Source organism: Lepisosteus oculatus, chromosome 5 (genome assembly GCF_040954835.1).
Source record: "Lepisosteus oculatus isolate fLepOcu1 chromosome 5, fLepOcu1.hap2, whole genome shotgun sequence".
NCBI lineage: Eukaryota > Metazoa > Chordata > Actinopteri > Semionotiformes > Lepisosteidae > Lepisosteus > Lepisosteus oculatus.
In genome coordinates this window covers 12,902,097-12,924,666 of record NC_090700.1, presented here as the reverse complement: position 1 = coordinate 12,924,666, position 22,570 = coordinate 12,902,097, and the positions used below count along the sequence as shown (strand labels likewise).

Genomic DNA, 22,570 nt, shown 5'->3' with positions numbered 1-22,570 from the left:
TTAATCCTGCATCAGCAGGGTCCGCTTGTCGGCACGCCCGTCTCCATTTGGTGGTTTGAACCAAATCTTTAAGCTGACGTTGCCGTATAGTATTGTATAGTACACTTAAAAAACGTTTTCTTTCCCCTCCTCCCCCCTATTCAGCCTAAGAAACTCAATTCTGTTGCAGCCCACAGGTCTTGGATTTTACAAATGCCCTTACTTAGGAATGTTTGTATGATGAACAGCTCCCAGGAATGTGAGCAATAAAGTCAATGTGCACTAAAGAAACTGCACTTGCTACAGTATGAATAGGTTAGTTGATCTCCTACATACTGTAGTTTTGGGGGTGTTAAATGTAAAAGATATCTTTAACTCAGAAGTCGGGATCTGAGGTTTTCTGACACAGGAATTATAAGGAATCCTGTGATTTAGAGTCTAAAGTGCAGAAGACTCCAGGAAAGTCTGTTTGAAGGCTTAGAGAACATGCGGCAACCTTTTCAGATTTAGTTCAAGCAGGTAGCTGTGTCGGCATACATGAGCTGCAAAGGAACAAGTAAAGGTTTATTCCATGCTGAAAAGAGAAGAAAAGAAACAACCTTTTCTGGTGGCAAATTTTTCAGGTTTAGCTTTGTGACTAGAGCCAGCGTGCCTGTTGGAAAAAGTGATAAACTGATAAGAGGCTTCTTCATATACAGTAGTAGGTGCTTGGAAGAAGTTAGCATTTCCTTTTATCCCTTCAGATGAATAGGATCTTTGTAGACACAGTTCTAGCAATTGGAATGGCTTGTTTGAACGGGACAGGCTTCTAGTTTTCTGGTTTAATGTATTGAAAACTATGGAAGCTGTACATTATCCTTTTCAGAACTAAGTACGTGACAATGCCTTGGTATGTCCTAGCATGTTAAAGTATTACAGGACTAGTTGTAGAATTAATTAACATTCAGGACAGAGGCAACATATTGTATGACTTTAGGCTGAGTTTTTTTTTAGAATTCTTTAAATAACCCAAAGGATGACCAGCAGAACCTTCATGTCCACTGCATATTCCATGGAGAGCCAGTGCAGTACTCTTTAGGATGAAAGTTATGCAGAGTAGTTTTACTTAGCATACAAGCCACAAAATTCTAGACAAGCTAAAATCTAATTAGTACCCTAGTAGATATGCCTGTAAGCAAAACATTACCGCAGTAAAGGGCCTTAACCCAACAATGGTATGTAGATGGAATAATGATACTCTTGTGATCTACCAAGATTTCTGGATTTAATGAAGGATTTAGTTTCACCACCACCATCAGCAGCAGCAACACATTGCTAAGATGGTCTTGGGAGCTGATGAGGATAATGTCAGTTTTGTCACAGTTTAACTTGAGGTTCTGTTACATCCCTTAATATCAGACAAGCACCTGTAAAATGTAGATGCTGTGGTAGTACGGTCTGGGTTTTGGTCCGCAGGTAAAGCCACCATCAGCATAGACATTAAATCAAAGTCCTTAATGGCAAATAATCTGACCAGTATTAAAGGTCCCAACACAGAGCCCTGTGGAACACCCTGAGTAAATGGGACAACATCAGATATCAAAATATATTTTTTAATTGGCCACAGTATTATACATCTGGTTAATATTAAATCACCAATTCAAGAAAATAAATTGTTAATGAATTAACTCATGTGGTATTTCATTTTAAACGTCCAAGTGCCTTGATCTGTCTTATACTTACAGAACACTGTGACTCCTAGAGACTTTAAATAAAAGGTGACATATTGTAATCTTGCTGAACTACTGTCCTTTATAACGGTGATGCATATATGCCACACCTTCATACACTTTACATATAGTGAATGCTTTCTTGATTTGACCATAGCTAAGATTGTCACGTGGTATTATAATAATAATTAATAATAATTGCTTACACTTATATAGCGCTTTTCTGGACACTCCACTCAAAGCGCTTTACAGGTAATGTGCAGCATCCACCTGGATGATGCGACGACAGCCATAGTGCGCCAGAACGCTCACCACACACCAGCTATCAGTGGGGAGGAGAGCAGAGTAATGTAGCCAATTCATAGAGGGGGATTATTGGGAGGTCATGATTGGTGAGAGCCAATGGGAAATTTGGCCAGGACGCCGGGGTTATACCACAGAGAGTCAGGACCTCGGTTTTACGTCTCATCCGAAGGACGGCGCCTGTTTACAGTATAGTATCCCCATCACTATACTGGGGCATTAGGACCCACGTGGACCACAGGGTGAGCGCCCCCTGCTGGCCCCACTAACACCTCTTCCAGCAGCAACCTTAGTTTTACACATGAGGTCTCCCATCCAGGTACTGACCAGGCTCACACCTGCTTAGCTTCAGTGGGTTGCCAGTTGTGAGTTGCAGAGATATATAGTTGCTGGCAATTGTATTGTTGGATATCTCTAAACTGTGAGAGTATTTAACCATGCATATAGTACCATTCAGAGAGATGTATACTACACCATAGCTGGAGCTAAAATTATTTGAGTTATTTTGAGTTAGTAGAATAATTTTATTTGCAGCATAAAGTCACAGATTAGATGCGAGGCCTCTTTGCAACATTATTTTCCAGCACCACAGTGGCTGTACACTCACACCTGGTGGGGATCTGTTATGTCTCATCTGGCACTGTCTACTCATGCTGCAGAAGCCGTTGAAAGCTGCTTGCATCACTCTTGACAGCTGGTGAGGCATCGTTTGGAACAAGCTTCTCCTTTCACCACAGATAAAGAGGGTTATGGCTTCCGTCAGTATTTGCTTAGGAACACAAAGGAAGCAAAGCCCCCATTTCTTTGGAGGAGCATCGTATAAGCTAATGCCAAAACTAACTGAGGTTTTTGGTTCACCATTCACGCCATCAAGATAAAGGAGATCAGTGTCTTAGTATTTGCAGTAATCTTGTGCTGCACAATGATTTCAAATGTTTGAAGTCTTTGGAAGTAAAGTCTGACAGGTACTGAGAAATGGCAGTAAAGTAGACATTGCTAAAAAAAGAATCTATATCCCACTCTCAGTTTCTTAAACATGAAGCCTAATAGCTATATGCCCACTTCGTGCAAGCTTCGAATCACCCTGTCGGCAGCTTGCAGTAACTCACAGGAAATGTAGCTTGTTGCTTTCCACAGCAGCAGGGCCGGAGTCTGATTGGTTGCCACATAGGAACGGTGACGAAGCACTGTGGCAGGAAAGGTGCGCTGTGTCTTCAGGGGTCTGTGGTCAGAGGTGCCGCGCCTTAGCTGAAGTCACAGCCGGCTTTCTCTTTGGTTTTCATCAGCCATTAGAGACCGCTTCAGTTTGCTTAATTCTTATTTTGGGTTCTCCTTTCTCTCTCGCTCTCTCTCGCTCTCTGTTCCTGTTCGTTGGCAGGAAGTCAGGTTCCTTTCCTCCCTCACTTGCATGTGATTTCATTGTAATGTTTTATTGCAAGAAGATGTTTATGCCTTGAAATCCCTGGAGAAAATTAAGAATCTCTGTTATACTGGACAATGTGTCTGCTAGTTAGAGTTTGAAGATTGGGTGACTTGTACTTATATGCCTATATATGTATTGCCTGTCATATAGTATACCGTATATAATATTATATTCCATGTATACACTGTATGTACCTCAATCCTTGTTGATGTGTTTACAAGTACAGCTTTAAAAGTCACAGTAGTGAAGCTCCTTAAGCATCAGTTTTTTAAGGTGGCTGGGCAACAGTCGGTAAAGGGCTTCTCAGTTTGCAGTGCACAGTAGCCCCTGGAATTTTTGGGGGCACCAGCGAGTTTCTATTATCATTTTTAGAGGGGAACATTCTAGTTCTATAAGGTGCTTTGGAACTGAAAACGCATCAAACAAAAAATGAGCCTGTTATTCTTCCCTTGTGGTACAGGGCTTATACAGTAGCAGTAGGCCTGTTTGGTTTTGTAATTGGTAATTCCAAATCTTTTTACAAAACATACTTTCTTCTTGTTGAAAGACAAACTGTTAACCATATCGGCAAGTCCCTTTAAAGGAGTCTAAACTTGTCAGATACGGTTAATGATTTTATTTCAGTGACATTTTGAACGAGCCCAACCTGCATTATGCTTTTGTAGTAGAGATGTAATGTGACACGTTCATATAGAACAGTGTAATACTAAGTACTAGGAGTCTTCTCCTAGACTGGTCATAACCAATTGTTTATTTTTTCTCATTTTTGTAAGGGACTGAAGGATGTATTACAGTGTTGGCTATTTTCTTAAGAAGAACAATGAAATTATATGTATGTTTAAGTGAAAGATATGTACGTGTAAGGTTGTAGGGAGTGGGCTATATTCTGCTGTCCATCTTGGAGATTTTTTTGAAGCTGTGAAGTCACATAAGAAATTAAACAGACCCTGGATCTGTGATTGGTGTTACTAGTTACCATAATTGCCTTAAGGAGTCAGGACTTTGAAGGAGACTTAGATAGCATGCTTTCCATAGTAAATCTAATGCTGGTTTGGAGTGAAATTCACAGCTTGGTGAAAAAAGGAGACATTTTATTTTGAAAATGCCTGTTCCAAAAGGCGCTGGTATCTGACTTATTTAGTTGTGCAAAACCTTTTAAGAAAGAGGTTGGTGTATATCGAAAACGGAGATGTCATCTATTGGAGTACTACCAGGGAAAATAAGTTTATTAGACAATGAAACTTGTAACAATTTTTCCTGTTCTCAGTTTTGTAAAATTTTAAGATTAAGCTTTTGAATGTCTTCTCCGTGAGTAAAACATACTCCATAATACCTAGGCTGCCACATAGTTATGCTCATTAAAAGTTTTGAAGACTCATCAGCAAGGACAGACTTGTTTTGTTCGTCATTGTTTCTTCTGTCATCTGCTTCACGGGTTTTAAAGCCCAAGGGAATACAAGTAAAGACAGCAGGAGTGTGAAGGCAGTTTTTCTGGGTGGTTTCAGATTTGAGAGGATTAAAAAAAACCCAGTTACTGTATGTGTCATTTACTGTTTGTTGGGTAATAAAAGAGGAAGCCTCTAAAAAGTTGATCTACAGTAAATGTGCCCCTTCATTAAAGTTTACTTTTGAATTTTGTTAGATATAGAAATTGTCAAAGAAGATTGCACATCCTTTATATGGTCTTAAAAGAGAACTTAGTGTAGGGAGTTCTTTGGTTTAGTATAAATAGCTCTATAACATTATGTGCTTTAAACTTGAGACTTTCAGCAAGAGTGCAGTGATTGTAACATCTTGTATGAGGATTGGCTGAAATACATGTAAAGTAATGCAGCACCTGTTAAAAGTTGTGTGACAAACAGTAATCCTCCTGCCTTCTTATCATTCAGGTATGAAGCATGAAATCTGTGCTCAGGAGAAAGCATAGCAGACACAAGTTTTCCACCAGCTGTTATTGATCCTGCTGTTTGTCAGCTGGCTTGCAGAGAGTTGCACCAGATCAGATGTCTGAGCTACCTACTCTTTCCACTCTGACTGCTCCCAGGCTGGTCTAACCCCCAAGGTGCTGGGCAAGAGGGCACACAATGCTGACTGTTTAAGAGACATAATGACATGAACATTTTTTTTCTCTTAGAAGTTGTAAAGGTATGAGCTCCCATTTTACTCCTGTACTGGTACAGGGTAATATTTTGCTCTTGGGTTTCAGGAGCTGTTTCATCTGAAAAGTTAATGTAATATAATGTTTTGTTTTTTGACCAGGCAAACAAGTACAATCTGTTTAGTTCTTGTCCAGCATTAAATATTGTTTTAGCCCAGTGAGTGATGGGGGTAAATTAAAGAAAGATGACATTTTACTACAAAGTGTCAGTCTGAAGTGAAACTGAAGATGGATTTGGAATACTGACCTGGGGTTCTGGATAAAATGAAGCTGTAGCTAAATTGAGAACACTGTGTTGGGGATCAGGATAACGTGGAGCTGTAGATAAATTAAGAATACTGTGCTGCAGTGTTATGACTATGAAGTTTAATTGCAGCAGTTCGAAATAGCAGTAAGTGATGTTCCTTCAGAAACCAGATAGGATACAGAACATGTCTCTGTGTACCCTTCAGCTTTTGCCAACAAAGGTTAATAGCCGAAGGTTATAAACATGATGGAACAGGTCTGCCACCATACCTATTAAAAGCATTTCCTTCCTTGGGAGAATCCTGTTCTTCCTGGCACTATCCTTGCTATTCCTCATTTTTTCCTGTTTCTTACTAGTTCACAGTACACTTTCTACAATAACTGTTCGGATGACATCAGTTGTTTTTGTATCTCTCTACAGTTAATGTGTTAGAATTTTACCATTAAACATAACAGCTGGAGTCCAATACTTCCAATATTTTTCATGTCTATTATAGTTATTAGGCAGTTGTTATTCAGTCTGGTCATGTATTTGTGTTCAAAACCACTTGGTAGCAGTGCATATTTACAGAAAGTAATGTCAGGCAGCACTGTTTAGTTTTTTGGGCCTGTATACATTGCATACCGTGTCAAATCTTTATCAGAAACTTTGTGCTAAAGTGGTTAAGAGTAGTTTATGTGGAAGTTCAGTTTTTAAGAATGTTTTAGTTTCAAATCACATTACACAGTACACATTTAAATATTTAGAGATGTAAGAGATGGGCATAAGCATTCATGTGCTGCAGATTTTGCTTCTGAAGAACAACTTTAAGCTTCATGCAAGCATGCCCCACCTTTCTTACACAAACCACACTGAGCAAAGATTGTGCATCCAGTTTGGTGCTGTGTGAACATAATGATTATAGCATATTCAGGATACACATTTAAGACAAATGATGATGCTTAGATTTTCTGGTTAAAGAAATAATCGGAATGATATGTGCTCCCGAGTGTTGTACAGGGCTCATTTTAGGTTCAGAATGGATTATTCTGTTAATTGTATTATGATGCTGGTTTGCATTAAAAAAAAACAGAGGGTTGTGATTTTTTTATTTTATGTAGAATATTTGGAGTCTAAAATCTCAGGCCGAAATGGACTGTTAAAATGTGTTGTTCTTAATTATATCTGAAATCCTGTTTAACTTGCCTTTACTTTTCCTCATGATGTCATACATGTCGACCTGCAATATTGGAATTGAATATGCAGATAATTGCCATTTGACAGCATTGGTTTTTGAATTAAGTTTGTTTAAATTTTGAGCCTTTTGCTTTTTATACTGTAAATAAAATATCAACATTTAATGCATCTGCAGAATAAACAGACATGCTCACAGTCACACAATCCCTTGCTTACAGTATCAAATTTACATGTAAGTGATCTGGTTTTCTCTTTTTGTATCCTTTGAAAAGAAAGTACACTTCTACACGAGTCCTGTTCAGTGCCATGACTTAACAGCTGTAACATGTTTCATGCTATAAATAGAAGGTTACTGGTTTTAGTTAATGCCTCAGCTATATTTATTCACTTTCATGATTCCTGCTGTGAACAAGAAAGCATTGTCGTCACAATAGGATTTCTGCAAGCACTTAATTCATTCCTGGAGTACTAATCTCAATCGCAGTGTTTACTAGAGATCCTTTGGAAGTCATCAATCACTGGTATATAATCTGGATTTGGCAATATACTGTAATGGCACAGGAAAAGCTTGCGTCTTTGCTAACAATAAACTAGAGCCATGCACCATACAGGAAATATTTTTAAGGGCTGTGTATGTATGCCATTAATTTATTAAACATTGTAACTTTGAATGATAGTATATGTCACCGTTAACTATGAAATTCTTAATTAGACTTTCTTAATTCAGTAACTTAAAGTTTTAATATCTCTAGTGTTTAAAATGCCATTAGATAGGTTGGGCACTCAGTGGTCACAAGTGATAAGGCTTCAATCTTTATAAAAGAACCTGTAAGAGCAACATTAAGTTTTCTGTTCTGAGAAACTACCCTACTTGATTTTGTATTTTTACATTTATTTTTCTAGCTGGTTTCCACACTCTCCAGAAATGGAAAACTTGAAAGAAAGCAAGTGCTTTATGGAAATTCTTATTCCTGTTGAAAGGCTTTCTTTTGGAAGGTAAAGGTTTACAGCTTTACAGGTGAATCCAATCTTGAGCATGAATTGGAGTTCCCCAGGGCAGGCGAATGAAGTCCAGGACTGTGCAGTGCTTATTTTTCTTTTGTCAACAGACTGCACACTCATCGGTGATGGCCTTTTTGTTTCCCTCAGAGCTCTGCCGCATTGACGAGGCCCTGTGCCAGGATGAGAATACCAACCTGAGCTTTGAAGCGATCCGCAGCATCCACAAGCAGATGGACGATGATGCCAATGGAAACGTAGACGTGGCAGAGACCGACGGGGTCAGTGCAGTGTTGGGCAGACGGGATGAGTCAGACAGTAAATTCTGGCGTTCTCGCTTATAGGAAAACTCTTTGAAACTCTTTGTCAATAATAATTATCACACATAGGTGAAATTGACTGTTGCACGCGTTAAACTGTTAGCTTGGAGTGCAGTCGGACGTTTTTCAGGTTTGTGTATTTGTTCTGTCAGTAGCGAATTAATATGCAGTTGAGGTTTCTTGGAAGGTTTCTGCCTGTTTCTCACTGCTCTTGCACACTCTCTTGCACACAAATAATTGTGTGCAAGAGAGCTAACTAATGCAGCAACATGAGTGACTCGGTAATAGTAAGTAAGATGACTACTTTAGATGAGCTTACCTTTAAAAGCAAAGAAGGGGTTCCTTTGCAGTTCAATTTTAACCAAACTAGCTACACTGTGGTTTTAGTATTCTCTGCAGGTGCAAGCCTGAGGTCTGCACTTGTGTACTTCCATGGCCATCTTGAATTGTACTAGACCTGGCTCTCCCATCAGTCACTTGCTGTATTCAAGAGCACAGCCATTCCAAAGCTAGCTACAGGCTTACACTGTTTAAGTAATAGGTGACAATTCACCCTACATTTGACATACAGAACCAAGTTTAAAACACATCTGGGTGTTACCCCGCCATCCTGGCCAAATTTCAACCTGGCCTTTACCAATCATGGCCTCCAAATAATCCCCATCTTTGAATTGTTTTCATCAATCTGTTCGCCTCCCCATGGATAGCTGTGTGGTGAGCATATTGGTGCACTATGGCTGTCATTGCCTCATCCAAGTGGGGCTGCACACTGGTGGTGGTGGAGGGGAGTCCCCAGTAGCTCTTTGAGTGGAGTGTCCAGAAAAGCCCTAAAAAGTGTATGGGATTATTTTGTATTATTATTATTATTATTATTATTATTATTATAAAACTCAGAATACTTCACCTTAAGACTGTACTGAAAGGCCTTGTCGATCCAGTATGCTAAGATGTGTTTTCAGGCCTCCACAGAAAACCTTTCAACACTAATAATCACCTTCTAGATTTTGTATTTGTAGCACTGCTGCTTAGTTTAAAAATGTTTCACAAGTGACTTCAGTCTTTCACACTGTGCCATTTGAGACTGAGGCCTGCATATTCCAAGGATAGCTGATTCCTAACCCACTTAGCAAGTGAGTCAGCAACTTTCAGAGTAACCTGTTGTGAAATTTAACTTTGAGCTCCTCTTAGTTCAATATAATAGAATAACCATCCACCTTCTGAATAAACAAGCTTCATGTTACATTTTAGGACTGCGCATGAATACTTTTCATCACTCACCATCTATCTTGAGTCCTGTCATTCTTTTGCAAGCCCAGAAGTGCTGTGTGAACCTTTAATTTGAGAGTGCAGCAATTCACAGAATATGACAAAAATGATTTGCCTGTTTCATGACCTCCATAGCTTCTCTTCATCTATATTCATGGTTTGTGCTCACATGCCTTACAGCTGAATACCAAGAAGCATGGACTTGCATAAAATTAATGCAACCCTGGCCCATCAACTGTACTGTACTGCTGAATTTTGCAGTGCTGACAAGTTTTAATATTGTGCCACATTTTTGGAACCGGTGAACCTGTGCTAATGTATTATGCCTGCATGTGTTTATGAGGGTGCTCTCCTGCTCCTTTCCATTTCCTGCAGCGTGACATACTGTAATCCTGTTCTTTTTCCTACATGCACTCCTCGTCTCGGAGGGCCTGATTTTGTTTTATCCATAGATTTGCTTCATGCCCTCTCTCTTGCTGCACAACAGATCTGTGTTTTGGTGGTTAGGGGCATTGCCTAACATAAGTAGTTAACCAAAGGGTTTGCTTTTCACTACTTTGTGCTCTTGATTTGGTATAGAATTTTGTTTTGTGAAGTTTTATTCAAGATCGATCTACTTGTTGTCATTTGACCCATTTTAGTGCAAGAACTCAGTGATTAATTTGAAAAGGGTTGGGAAGGGTTTAAAAAGATCAAATTATTTGTCTAACTGATTCATTTATATATCTTACAATAACAAAATTGAAAGTATTGCTTCTGTAGTCCAGCATGTTATAGAACATTTAGCCCTAGGAGTCTTTACAACTTTCTAAGCATTAGAGTATTTTTAAAGTCAAATTATGTCTCTTACTCTTGTTAATTCTTGTAAAATTGTAGTAGATTTCTAAGCATATAGTTACAGTTTGTTATTCAGTGGATTTTTGTAAAACTGGTATTCCAAACAGTTATTATGGTGTTGGAAGTTTAGTAATTAAATGGATGTTTTTTTTTTCACAATTTGAAATTGAAAACTAGCCAAATACTCATGCATCAAGTCATTCTTACTCCGTTTTGCATTGAAAATGGGGTGATTGAGCAACAGCCTACGGTGTACTGTATTTGTCAGTATTATTGCGGTCCTGACCTGCCCATACGCACACAAGTGGGTAAGTGTGTGTGTGGAGGAGTCTGTTGAAACTTAGCCAGGTCTTTATGCTATGAGAACATGGCTGGGCAGAGCTTTCTGCTCACAGACTGCACTTCACGAGCCAGGGCTTTGACTGCTGTCTGTTTAGCTCATCTAGCCTTAGGAAGGATTCATGGTAGAAATTAGCCACATACGAATTATGTCACAACCTTGGGAAGCTACACATTTTTCTTTTTTTTTTTTTAGCAGCTGGTTGTATATAATGTGATTAGGTGCATTAAAGATCTGTTTTACCTAAATTATCATAATCAAACGGCCAAATGAGAGAACTTTTTTTGAAACCAACAACTATTTACTAAATAGTCATAATTTTCACACTGCCCTTTACCAGTAATAAAGGACAGAGTTTCTCAGCCTTTTTGATGCCAGGAAATGATTGGCTTCTTCCTGTTGTGGACTCTTAGGCTTATTAAGGTCCACACCATTTTGGCCAGTTTCATATTGTAAACAATTGTGTATGCACAAACTGAGCTATGTTACACATGACATTAAAGTGCACACAGTACAGTTCCATATAAAAAACTACCCAACAACAACCGAAAGTATAGAGATACTGTAAACAAACTTGAAGTGGTCTATGAAAGTATGTAAAAAATATGTTAACATTTGGATTCACTACGTATGGGAGATGGTAAGAGGTGATGGAAAGTAAAAAGGCTTGTAGTCTGCAAAACATTGTCATTTCTAGCTTTCAACTTTACAATTAGTTGATGCTCACAGTATCTGAGGCAACACAAAGTATCTTATTAAACTGAAGTTAAAGACCATGATCATGCCATATAAGAACACGACCCCTTTCTTGCCAGGCTAATATAAAATAAAAAGGATAAGTATGACTCTGGTCCCTGAAGAGACTTATCACTATACAATGATGGTCTAAGAAGGATTAAAACATGCTTGAACCAGTTTTGGTTTATTGTTTGTGGAAACATGCACTAGACTCTGCTGTACGGTTGACTGCCCTTGTTAAGACTAAATCAACATTGCAGAGCAAGAACTAGCCTTTTGTGCAGAGCTTTTGGTTTCTTCACAAATGTGATTGAAGTTGTCAATGATTCACTGACTAATGGATGTCCCTCTGCTCCACAGTTCCTGAGAGAAGATCTGAACTATCACGATCCTAAGGCCAAGCACAACAGCTTCCACCGAGAGGACCAGTTTATCAGCGTTGAGGATCTCTGGAACTCCTGGAAGGCTTCAGAAGGTAAGGATATATAAGTGGTTCATTCTTTTTCATGTGCGGTCACTTCATAAAGATAAGTTTCCAGATTCATTTTCCCCTCTAGATAAAGAGTAGATATCCACTTAGGGCTCAAACCAGAGCAGGTGCTTCCTGCAGCCTGTTAGTTTTTAACAGGAATGAGTGTCAAAGAGCAGACAGATTTAGGATGGGACCGCCTGTTTTCATTCTTTTCGGTAATTCCCAGAGCTCATCTCCACCCGACCCACTAATGGCACTTAACTGGAAGTAACAGGGAGCTGGATTTTGTTAGTGTGAAAGGCAGCACAGTCCATACACTTGTGGAGTTTTGTTACAGCAGACACTTAGCTTTATTTCCAACTGTAAGTGGTATAAGTGGTATTCCATGGCATCGATTCTTTTATTATTTTAAGTCTTGGAATGGAAAAGGACTTAGTTATGACAAGTAGATCAGGTTACACTTTTTTGTAAGCCACTTTTCCCATTCCATTCTGAGCTCATACGAGGTCTACTTTTGAAGCTCACGTGATGGTACTGGCGGGAACTGTGAGCGCCACCCCCGTTTGGCCTTCCTGGCGATTCACCGATCACAGCTGTCTGCCATTTGATACATTCATGATGCCAGTGATGTACTTTATTGCATTATGGAACAAGTAATAGGTTTATTCCATGCTGAAAAAAAGAAGAAAGAGAACACAACGTTTCGGCCGGGGAGCCTTCTTCAGGTGTGAGCAAAAGTCAGGCTCACACCTGAAGAAGGCTCCACGGCCGAAACGTTGTGTTCTCTTTCTTCTTTTTTTCAGCATGGAATAAACCTATTACTTGTTCCTTTGCAGCCTACGCATGCTGACGCAGCTACCCACCTGAACTTTTATTGCATTATGTTCTGTTTCCCATAACTTACTCTTCTGTTGTGCTCAGTACCTCTGTACCATTAGGGTTTGAGTGTACGGGCAGGGTTGCTGTGGGTTCTGCTCACAAGCAGATAGAGCTGTACAATTTAAAGGAGTCAATGCAAAGTCTGTTTTTAAACATCTGTAGCATTTGCTCTCATCACTGTATTGACTGCATGGCCTGTGATGTGAACGACAACACTACTTGCGCCAACTATTGGGGATTTTTTTCCACACCTCACTTCTCCAGGGCACCACTTGAGTGTGACATCCTGTACTCCAATTCCATGTATCTCAGCAGGCAACTGTTTTAGGGTTTTGGCTGGCTTTCCCACACCAGCGCCTGATTTGTTTGTCTCCAGGGTGGATTGTTAAGTCTTAAGAGTCGGATCTGCAAAGCAAATTAATACCCAGTCCTTAATGGTGACCCTATTACCATATTACAGATGAGTAAGAAGGACGCCACAGGATGTTTAGGTGCACCATGCTGATTTGGATCATGTTTGCCGAGCAACGTTTGCATTTCATCATCATCTACTGAAATATCTTTTCCTGGGGGAAAAAAGCACTAGATTGAGTTCCTGCTCCATTGTGACTCAGAGCAGAGCAGTGCATCTGTGATGGGAGAGCTGTGTCCTGGGAGCTGCCTCTGTGCCCCACCAGTCTGGCCCTGCTGCTCACTGCAGTGCAGCTCTCCTCTGGGCTGGGCTGAGGCTTCACCGCAGGGAAATGACACTTCACCACAACCAGGCAGTGTGCCCAAGTGACCCAATATTACATTAAAATCGGACTACATAGCTCTTTCAGATCAACCCAGCCTATTTCATTCCACTGAGTGTGGTGTAGATCTAGAATCATGTTGAATGAATTCATGCTGTAAGAATGTTTCACTCTTAAAAGAGACGGTACAGTATTAATTTTGATTGATATTGTTTTCTATCTGAAAACATGGGAAAATGTTCCAGATTTTTTTTTAAATGCTATATTATTGTTTGTTTTGTTATTTGAAACACTAAAACCTACATCTCAGTGCCGCATTGTTCTATAGCCTTTTAAACTGTTGTTCCTTTGCTCTCCTGAGATTTCTGGTGATCTAGTGAGTGAAAACTGTTATGTACACATGCACAAGAGCTGCAGGGCTCAGTGTTTGCATGGCCCCTTGTGTTTTGCAGTGTATAACTGGACTGTGGACGAGGTGGTGGAGTGGCTCATCACCTATGTGGAGTTGCCGCAGTATGAGGAGGCCTTCAGAAAGCTTTTGCTCAATGGCAGTGCCATGCCCCGGTGAGTTGCTGTCAGTTGTCCTAGTTATGTTCTTCACAAAATGCTTGAATGCTTGAATGCGCATCTTAGTGCTTTCACGTAGATTTTGCATTGATTTCATTATTGATGCCGTGCACTAAATATTTGTTTGTTTTCAAGACTTCGTATACTAGTATAGTAGACTTGGTCAGATGAAAGGAAACGCATGCTGGAATTCCAGCCTCAGATTAAACTCCCATACTTTGACACATAAAACATGATATATCTAAGTTTTCTGTGCTTAACATGTTGTGTACTGGCACGATCTGAAATGCAACGATTTCAATTGCAAACTTTGCACAGTCAAAGGTCTGTGTCTTACTCGTACAGCCATGTAAACCTATTTATACGCTTCTCAGGCTGGCTATGAAGAACGCTACTCTGACAGGCTCCGTGCTGAAGATCCAGGATCGCAGTCATGTGCAGAAGCTCCAGCTGAAGGCCCTGGACACTGTGCTGTTTGGAGCACCGATGAGTGAGTGTGCTTCTGGGTAGCGCTGGGGGTGGAATGGAGATTTGTGCTGGGAACAGTCTTTATTTGCATTTCCTGAACGCCCAGGTTAACGGAGTTCTCATCTTTACTCTGCAGAATTCACAGGGGAATTCACAATTCAGCCAGTAATACAAAAAAGTTTTAAAGCTTAACTTCAGTGTGGATTTCTGTTAATTACAACACCATAAACATTGGAGCTCTGGAATATTTTTAATGTATGCTATTGGTGTAATACCACAATCAGACTTTTGATTTCATTTTAATGGAACAATTTAACTGTTATATTCTAAATACCCTAACAAGGGCACTCCACCTCTGTTTTCTTGCCAAATAAGATTCCTTAGAATGGTCACGGTCTCATTGGGTTGAGCTTAAAGGAAGAGTAAATCAAGTAACTTCATAAAAGCCCTATAAAGTGGGCACCAGATACCATAAAATTGAGTCCTGCTGCCTAATAAGCTTAAGGCTGAAGTTAAAGTAGCTTTGATTTATTTTTTCCTCATTGGCTAAGAAATACAGATTAAAGTCCAATTTGTATGTTAACCTTTATTACACCATGAAATTAAACATAACGTCATTTAATATCCCCAAACCATAACAGCATAAATTTGTTGTTAAAACATTTTTATTGCATATATACATTTTTAAGATAAAGCTGGTCAGAGTTATTGGAAGTTAAATGTTTTGAGTACGTCGATTTATGGCTCATAATTTAAGATGTATTATTTAACATTTTTTGAATGTCAACGAGGATATAAAATAACTGCCTTAAAATCAGGCAATATTAAATCTGTTAAAACAGAAGACGCACTGTGAACACTATTTCCTTTTACGTTCAACATGATCTCCTTCAGAACAGAAAATAAACTGTTCATTGTTCCTTAAACTTGTGCCCCCTGGTTGTGAAGAACCCACTGGGACCAAAATTAAAAGAACCGTTTAAAGCAAAGCTGACTTGGAGCAGTTTTATTTGTCTCAACTAATGAAGAAAGCTTGTGTTCCTGTAGATGACTGTCTGTTTGCTAAGTATTGAGAATCTGTGTTTGGGGGTTGGGGGGTAAAAAAGTTGGAGGGACATCTTGCTCTAACAGAACTGTTTGTGATTTGATCAAAATGTGGTTTGGCATGATTTTACTAAATGTAAAATATAGAATGTATTTTTCTGTTTTTCTGTGTGATGCACTCAATTGACTGTGAAATGTTTTTAGGCTTCATAAGATTTTGATCCTTTTTCTTTCCAGATTGTAGTTATTCTCTGCAGGAAATCTCATTTCCCCAGTTATGGTTTTAGTTTCCCATTGAGGACATTGACATCTGTGTTCAGAAGTGTTTTATGCTGGTCTCTTCCTACAGTGAAATCTTTATCCATAAAACTCCATAAAAGCCACACTTACAGTAAATGTATTACCAAGCAGTGAGGCATTTTTAAGTTCACAAATGCAGGTAAAGACCTCAAGCCCAGTTTCTTCTCTTTTATCAAAGAGGAGTCAACACAAGTCAACTATTTTATTTGACCTGCTGACTTCGTAGTCTTACCTGAAACACTTACTTGAATATTAGGTGAAACACTAAAGATCAGTTGAGGAGCACTGTGACTTTATTTTAATGCGCTTGAAAGAAAACATCTAGCAACAGCTTTGGTGCATCTGCTATCATTATACTTAGTGTACTGTATGCCATACAGATGTGCACAGTGATCATAATTTGAAACTAAAAGGGTATTATATTAGGATCACTAATAGGAAATGTTTCTGTAGAGAAAAGAACCAGCCAGCCCGGTTATGGAGGTCTAAACTCTGGGTTCTATAAAGAAATGGCTGGACACAATTTGAGATTCACTTAGCTACTAAACACCCAAAAGTGGCCAAATGGCCAAATGGCCTCATTTTCCACCATGTGTTGTCATGTTCATTCAAGATAACAGCTGATTTCCCAGCTGTGATGCTAAGATTTAAGAAATTACTCTCATCGCCACCTACATAGTCTGAAATACACATAAAAGGCATTAATTTCCAGAATGTGCGTTTTCAGTTTTTTATTGCTTTGCCCTTTCTTAGTTAAAAGTACCTGATGGGCTTGCTATCTCATTTGGGGTTTTACAGCAGGATCTAAAAAAGTATGTCTCATTAACATCAGTTATTTGCCCAGTTTAATGGGAAAGCACAGCTAATTTAAACCATTAAGAACAAGGATTATCTCGGATGCCACTTAATATGTCCCCATTGCCAAACTTTGCGGAAATGTGGTCCAGTCACATTTAGCATGATTGCTTCTTTAGCATTACAGCCCAGCAGAGAAGATACTACAAAGACATTCTATATGGTAGTGTATTTTCTTGTATATTGAGAATTTGCAGTTCTTTAGGACGTATTTAAAGGGTCTTTAAAAAATATTGAAGGTCTTTAGAGATGCGTTGCTTAACCCTATCATTCAGCTGTAGTGCCATAGCTTATTTCATACTTAAGCATACTTATTTCAACAGTCAGAGAACTTTGCCCTAAGAACTGAATAGTCCAGTGTTTCAGTGGGACTTCATGAACTACATAAGTACCCATTGGCACCACATCTGTTAAGTATAATAACAGCCACGCCCTATAGTGAACCATTATACAAATTGACTGACAATGTTGTATATTTTGAGTGCCCTTCTATAAATCCAGTACCTTGCAAATTAAGTATTTTCAGATGTGGAACCAATGATATTATGCCTGCAACTCCATACCATCTGTCAAATCACAGCTTTACCCTTTTGCACTATAGGTTCATTTAAATTAATTTAACTGTGTTTGAAATTTTGTTCACAAAATGCCTGCGACATTGAGTTACAGGCTTGTTATATGCCTTTTGCTCACCTTCTGTTGTATCTTTGAAATTGCAAATCACTGTATTTCTGCATTTTCAGGATGTTTCATGTTTTAAACCTCTTGGCATTATGTAGGCGGGTATTTTTAGTTTCAAATCCTGCACAGGAAAGTTACTCCGGACTTAAATACACACATTTGATTTATGTAGTATATTTTAACTTACAATCCCACTTATCTTCTGTCTATTCCACTCTGTACGTAGTTTCCCAGTGTTGACCAGGCAACTCTTGACATTACTGCATTCCAGGATTTTTCCTGGCTTAAGATGCAAGTACACATGAACTTATGGTCAAGAAATTCTTTATTAACTATCAAAGAATTATAAGCAAAAAGCTCTTTTTAGCTTGATACTAAGTCCTTTATTTTTCAGTGGTGACTGTCTTGATTTGCAGTGTCTGAAGGAAACTAGAAACAGCCTGTTAATAAATTAAGTCTCCTGTCTTCTACAGCAGGGGTCACAAACAGGCTGTCCAAGGGCTTCCAGAAGCTAGTTTGTGAAGACCCAACACAGGTGTTATCTGTTGTAGGAGTTTTGCCTTTAAAATAGACTTCCATGTCATTCAGTGATTAAAAACAAGAGGCTGTTGCATTTTGTTTTAAAGATAAAATGCTCTTACATTTAGCTTTTCTTCTAGCAATGGTGGTAATGAGTTATGGGACAATCTTAATTATTTGAGAATATTTTAAATGAAAAATGAGATTTCAGTTGCAGTATGGGAGTATCCTTAACCAAACATTTATTGTATGTAGGCTTGATGTTTTTCATTGGAAAGCATTATGTTGTATGGATAAGGGGTGTGGCTTATTTAATTTAGTGACCTGCTTTTTTCACAACTGGGTTATCGTGTGTCTTTTTAGTGATTGTATAGCGTATTTGTTTAAATTATCTGCCATGGTAACTATTCCAACAAAACTTTCAGTTCTGACGAAAGTTGATTGCCATGACATGTGGTGGGGAGTACTATTACAGTACATTTTTTTTAAGCTTGCCAGTGAAGTTTTCTAATGATGGAGTTCTGTTCTGTGTACTGAAGCTGGAAACTTAAACCCATTTTAATTTTTTTTTTCCTCTCAGAAATGATCCAGGCTTAACAATCAGTCGGAAAAAACTCAAAACCAGCAGCTCTGCGTTCTAGAAGCTAGGAAGGGAAACCGAAGTGAAAAAATACTCCTTTTAACAAAATTAAAAGGGCAGAAATGCTTGGATACTCATAGAGTGGTAAAAACAAAAGTTCAGGTGTTAAAATTACTGCATTACTGTGGAAAGTGCAGTGTTTTTACCTGTGGGGAAAGATGGTCAGTGAAATGAAGAGCAAGCTCTGGATCTCTCTCTCCACAGGAAGCTATCTTCCTAGGCGAAACAGCCTTAGAAGACTAGCGCTTGGCTGGGCTCCAGAGCTATGCAGGGTTGATCTGAGGGAGTGTGTTGCTATTAGAAACACAGAGGAAGGTGAAATGATAGAGGTGGGAGCTGAGTCTGGTCCTGGCATGTTGCTTTGTGTGTCTGTGGAGTTAAGAGTCCCAGCTGTCAAATGTGCCCACTTCTAGGATATCTAAGACTGAGATCTGTCTGGCCTTTGGAAGCAGAGGAGTAGGTGCACAGGCTGGTTATGACAGCTGTGGAGAGAAAGCAAATGGGTCTTACTAAAGGAGACAGGAGTGAATTGTTCAGGAACATTGTTTCAGGACATCCAGTACAATGCTCAATTGTGAATGTACAGTACTTTATATTATGCCTTTCTTAGATGATGTTTCTGTACCACCTTTGAAAACAAAAAAAGGGGATTCTGATTTGTTAGCTATCATATACAATGTTTTGTTATAGTATGATGACAAAGGATTACGACCACAAATGAAAGATAGCCATTTGGTTTCAAGTTTACTAGCAGACTGCATAGATATCCTGGAATCTCATCAGTGCCTATATATCAATATAATCTATAATCTCATAATTATTATATTAAAGTTATTAAAGACTATCCACTCCATTTTTGTGTTTAGAAAGCTGGACTGCCTCTATCTTGCACATCAAAGAGAAATACTAAGCTCTATTTACTTTTAAATGCCGAAAAATTGAGGATTGATAACTTTCAGCAAAATGTAATTAAAGTGAAACAAACCCAAAGTACAACATGCATTGTGGTAATTACAGAGCTAAGCTTCATTGTTTTTTTGCATGTCTAGTTTATTAGTACTACCAGAATTAATGGACTTTAAAGTTTATGGGGGCTTTTAATTTGACATTTATCAGTCGTTTTCTAATCCTCATTTTATCTTCAGTTGATTTTAGGCTTTACATAGGGTTTAAAAACTGGAACCATCCTTATTAACAAAAGTTTTTTTAGCCTTTTTTTACACAAAGTTCCGACATTTCTCTGCAGATTTGATTGTATTTTAAATAAACTGTTTTGGTTAAACTTACATCTCATGTTAAGAGTTTTAGTTTTGGATACTATTTAATAATAATTCCTTACATTTATATTGACACTCCACTCAAAGTGCTTCACTGGTAATGGGGACTCCCCTCCACCACCACCAGTGTGTGGCTCTCGCCTGGATGATGTGACAGCAGCCAGTGCACCAGTACATTAACCACACACCATGATTAATGACAGCAGATTAATGAAGCCATTGCATAGATGGGGAATTTTAGGAGGCCATTACTGGCATAGGCCAATAGGAAATTGCCTCTTTTTGAGAAACACCTTGGGATTTTTAATGACCACGAAGAGGACCTCAGTTTTACGTCTAATCCAAAGAATGGCACATTTTTTTGCGGTATATTTTCACCCATCACTATACTGGGCTATTAGGTACCACCCAGACTGCAAGTTGAGCACCTCCTACTGGTCTCACTAACAACTCTTCCAGCAGCGTTCTTAACTCCCCAGGAAGTCTCCCATCCAGGTACTGACCAGGCTCAGACCTGCTTAGCTTCTGTGGGCTGCCAGATGTGAGTTGCAGGGTGATATTTAAATGTTTTGAATATGTAAATGTTTAAATGTATTAAGAGTGCTAGGGTATTTTCTATAGTATATTATATACAGTTTATATATTTATATTTTCATACATGATGTGGGTTTAATGAAGATGAAGAGCACCACTGTAGTTGTAATTACATTGAAATGGCTTTTTGAATGGTTCTTTGATTGTTTTAGATATACTGACAATATGTTTGCCTTAGGATCATACAATGCTGGATTGGTTTCTATGTATCAGTACAAATGCAGTGATATTGTAGTATCCCCACAGTTCATTCCAGAGTGCACATTTGCTGTGACCTGTTCTTTATTTCTAGAAATAGAAATGTCTATGCAACTTACAATTCCTTTAATGTTTTACTAATTATTCTGTAAATATTGTCCCTTGGAGCAGCCTTAGCAAGCATTAGGGCAAAGTACATGTGTGCTTATGTGTGCTTTTGCTGTTTATGGTAATATATCACATCTACTTAACCTTTTTTATTTTACTTAAATACAATATTTTATTTGCTTTTTTCTGTAGAGATCAAACACCTTTCAAAATCAGACTTTAAATGACTTTTTTTTCATTCAGCCCATGTCTTGGACTTTAAATTACAGCAGGATTTTTGGACACGTAAAATTAAGACAGATGTGGTAATAATTTGAAGTACTCTTTAAATCTGCACACTATAAATTAATACAGTTTATAGTATAGAACGGGTTGTTTACAGGTGTTTGCATATGTTTTCCAGTGCATTTTGAGAAAATATCTATTCTATTCATCCCCGCTATAATTCATTTAAGGCTGTTTCTCTAAAAGCATACTCTTCATTGGATGGTTTTTCTTACTGCAAAAATTAATAGCAAAAGAGCAAACACCACGTCTAGCATGAGCCTTATCATAACCATTCATTCTGTTTTCATGTAATAATAGAATGTTATCCGCTTTCCAGAGACAGATGACCCATACAACTCTGCCAAAGAGATATATTGTGATTGAACAGGTTACAAGGACTGAGTGTTTTCTGTAAGCTGAGACAGGATTTAATATGTAAATTTCCTAAAGAATCACTTTGCCCTGTGTTGACTGTGGCTGCACTTAGCTCTGTTTCTATTGCTTATTGAGCTTCTAAGAGTATCAAGATACTAACAAAGACCTAGCCTTGAAATAACCTTTTCTTTGTCTTGTGTTTGCTTAAGAGTCTTGTCTTTTTTCTAAAAAGTGCCACTAATGCTTTCTCCTAAGTAGATCCCTCTTCAATGTGCTGTGAAATGTTCTGAATTTGTGACTCAGTGTAAATGTGAGTTTTTTTATTATTGAGAAAACTGCGGGGTGGAAGAAACTGTAGGAGTAATGGTGTATTATAGCACAGAAGCAGTTGAGCCTGGAATTAAAATTGCCAAAAACAAGTGATGTCGGGCAGATATGTTTCTTAAAACATTGTTAGATGCATTGGTGGCAGTGCATTTTAGTCTTTTTTTATTAGTTTTTTCCATGTATAGAGGAAGTAGGAGAAACACCACTGACTAGAAACAGAATAGTAATGCTATTAGTGTGAGGTATTGTATCTTGGCAATGTCCGTCCGATATGGGTTTATCTAGTTTTCTGAGCACACCTACTGTAGGTCAAAAGGCTACCAGTGCAGTAGCTTATGAGACTCACAGCTGTCAAGAGTCAAAAAGCATTGCTTAGTTGCACATTGTAAGAGTGCTGCAGAAGGTGTAGCACAGTGGATATTCCACTTAAAAGTGCTCATATAGAGCCTTTCCAAAGTCACCCCCCAAAATATGCAGCTCTCCCATTTGTCCTTCAGAAACTCTGCAGCTGTGGTCCATATATTTTAGCCTTGTGAATCATAATTATTAAATATCAACCTTGTGAGTAAGGCCCCGTATACTGCACAGGACTAAGCTGTCAGAATTGGATGTTCCCCTTCATTTGTGGATGATGGTTTATTATTTATTGCTGAGAAAAAGTACAGCATGTTACTCTGTGTCAAAGCCATTTAATAGGGTGGAGCTTATGGATGAATTTCATCACCACTTTTGTCAACCTATCTCAAATGGCGTTGAAAACATCCTGACCA

At 38.6% G+C, this 22,570-nt stretch overlaps 1 protein-coding gene across 6 annotated transcripts in view; it reads left to right on the top strand.

Moving 5' to 3' along the window:
• Positions 1-22,570, top strand: part of LOC102692673 (stromal interaction molecule 1) — a 54,279-nt gene that overhangs the window by 8,632 nt on the left and 23,077 nt on the right. For all 6 annotated transcript variants that reach the window (XM_015341353.2, XM_015341352.2, XM_006628145.3 and 3 more), the window contains exons 3-6: positions 8,145-8,275; positions 11,856-11,970; positions 14,033-14,144; positions 14,522-14,637. In XM_015341353.2, the coding sequence (XP_015196839.2) occupies positions 8,145-8,275; positions 11,856-11,970; positions 14,033-14,144; positions 14,522-14,637 (474 nt within the window). The remainder of the gene's footprint in view (positions 1-8,144; positions 8,276-11,855; positions 11,971-14,032; positions 14,145-14,521; positions 14,638-22,570) is intronic.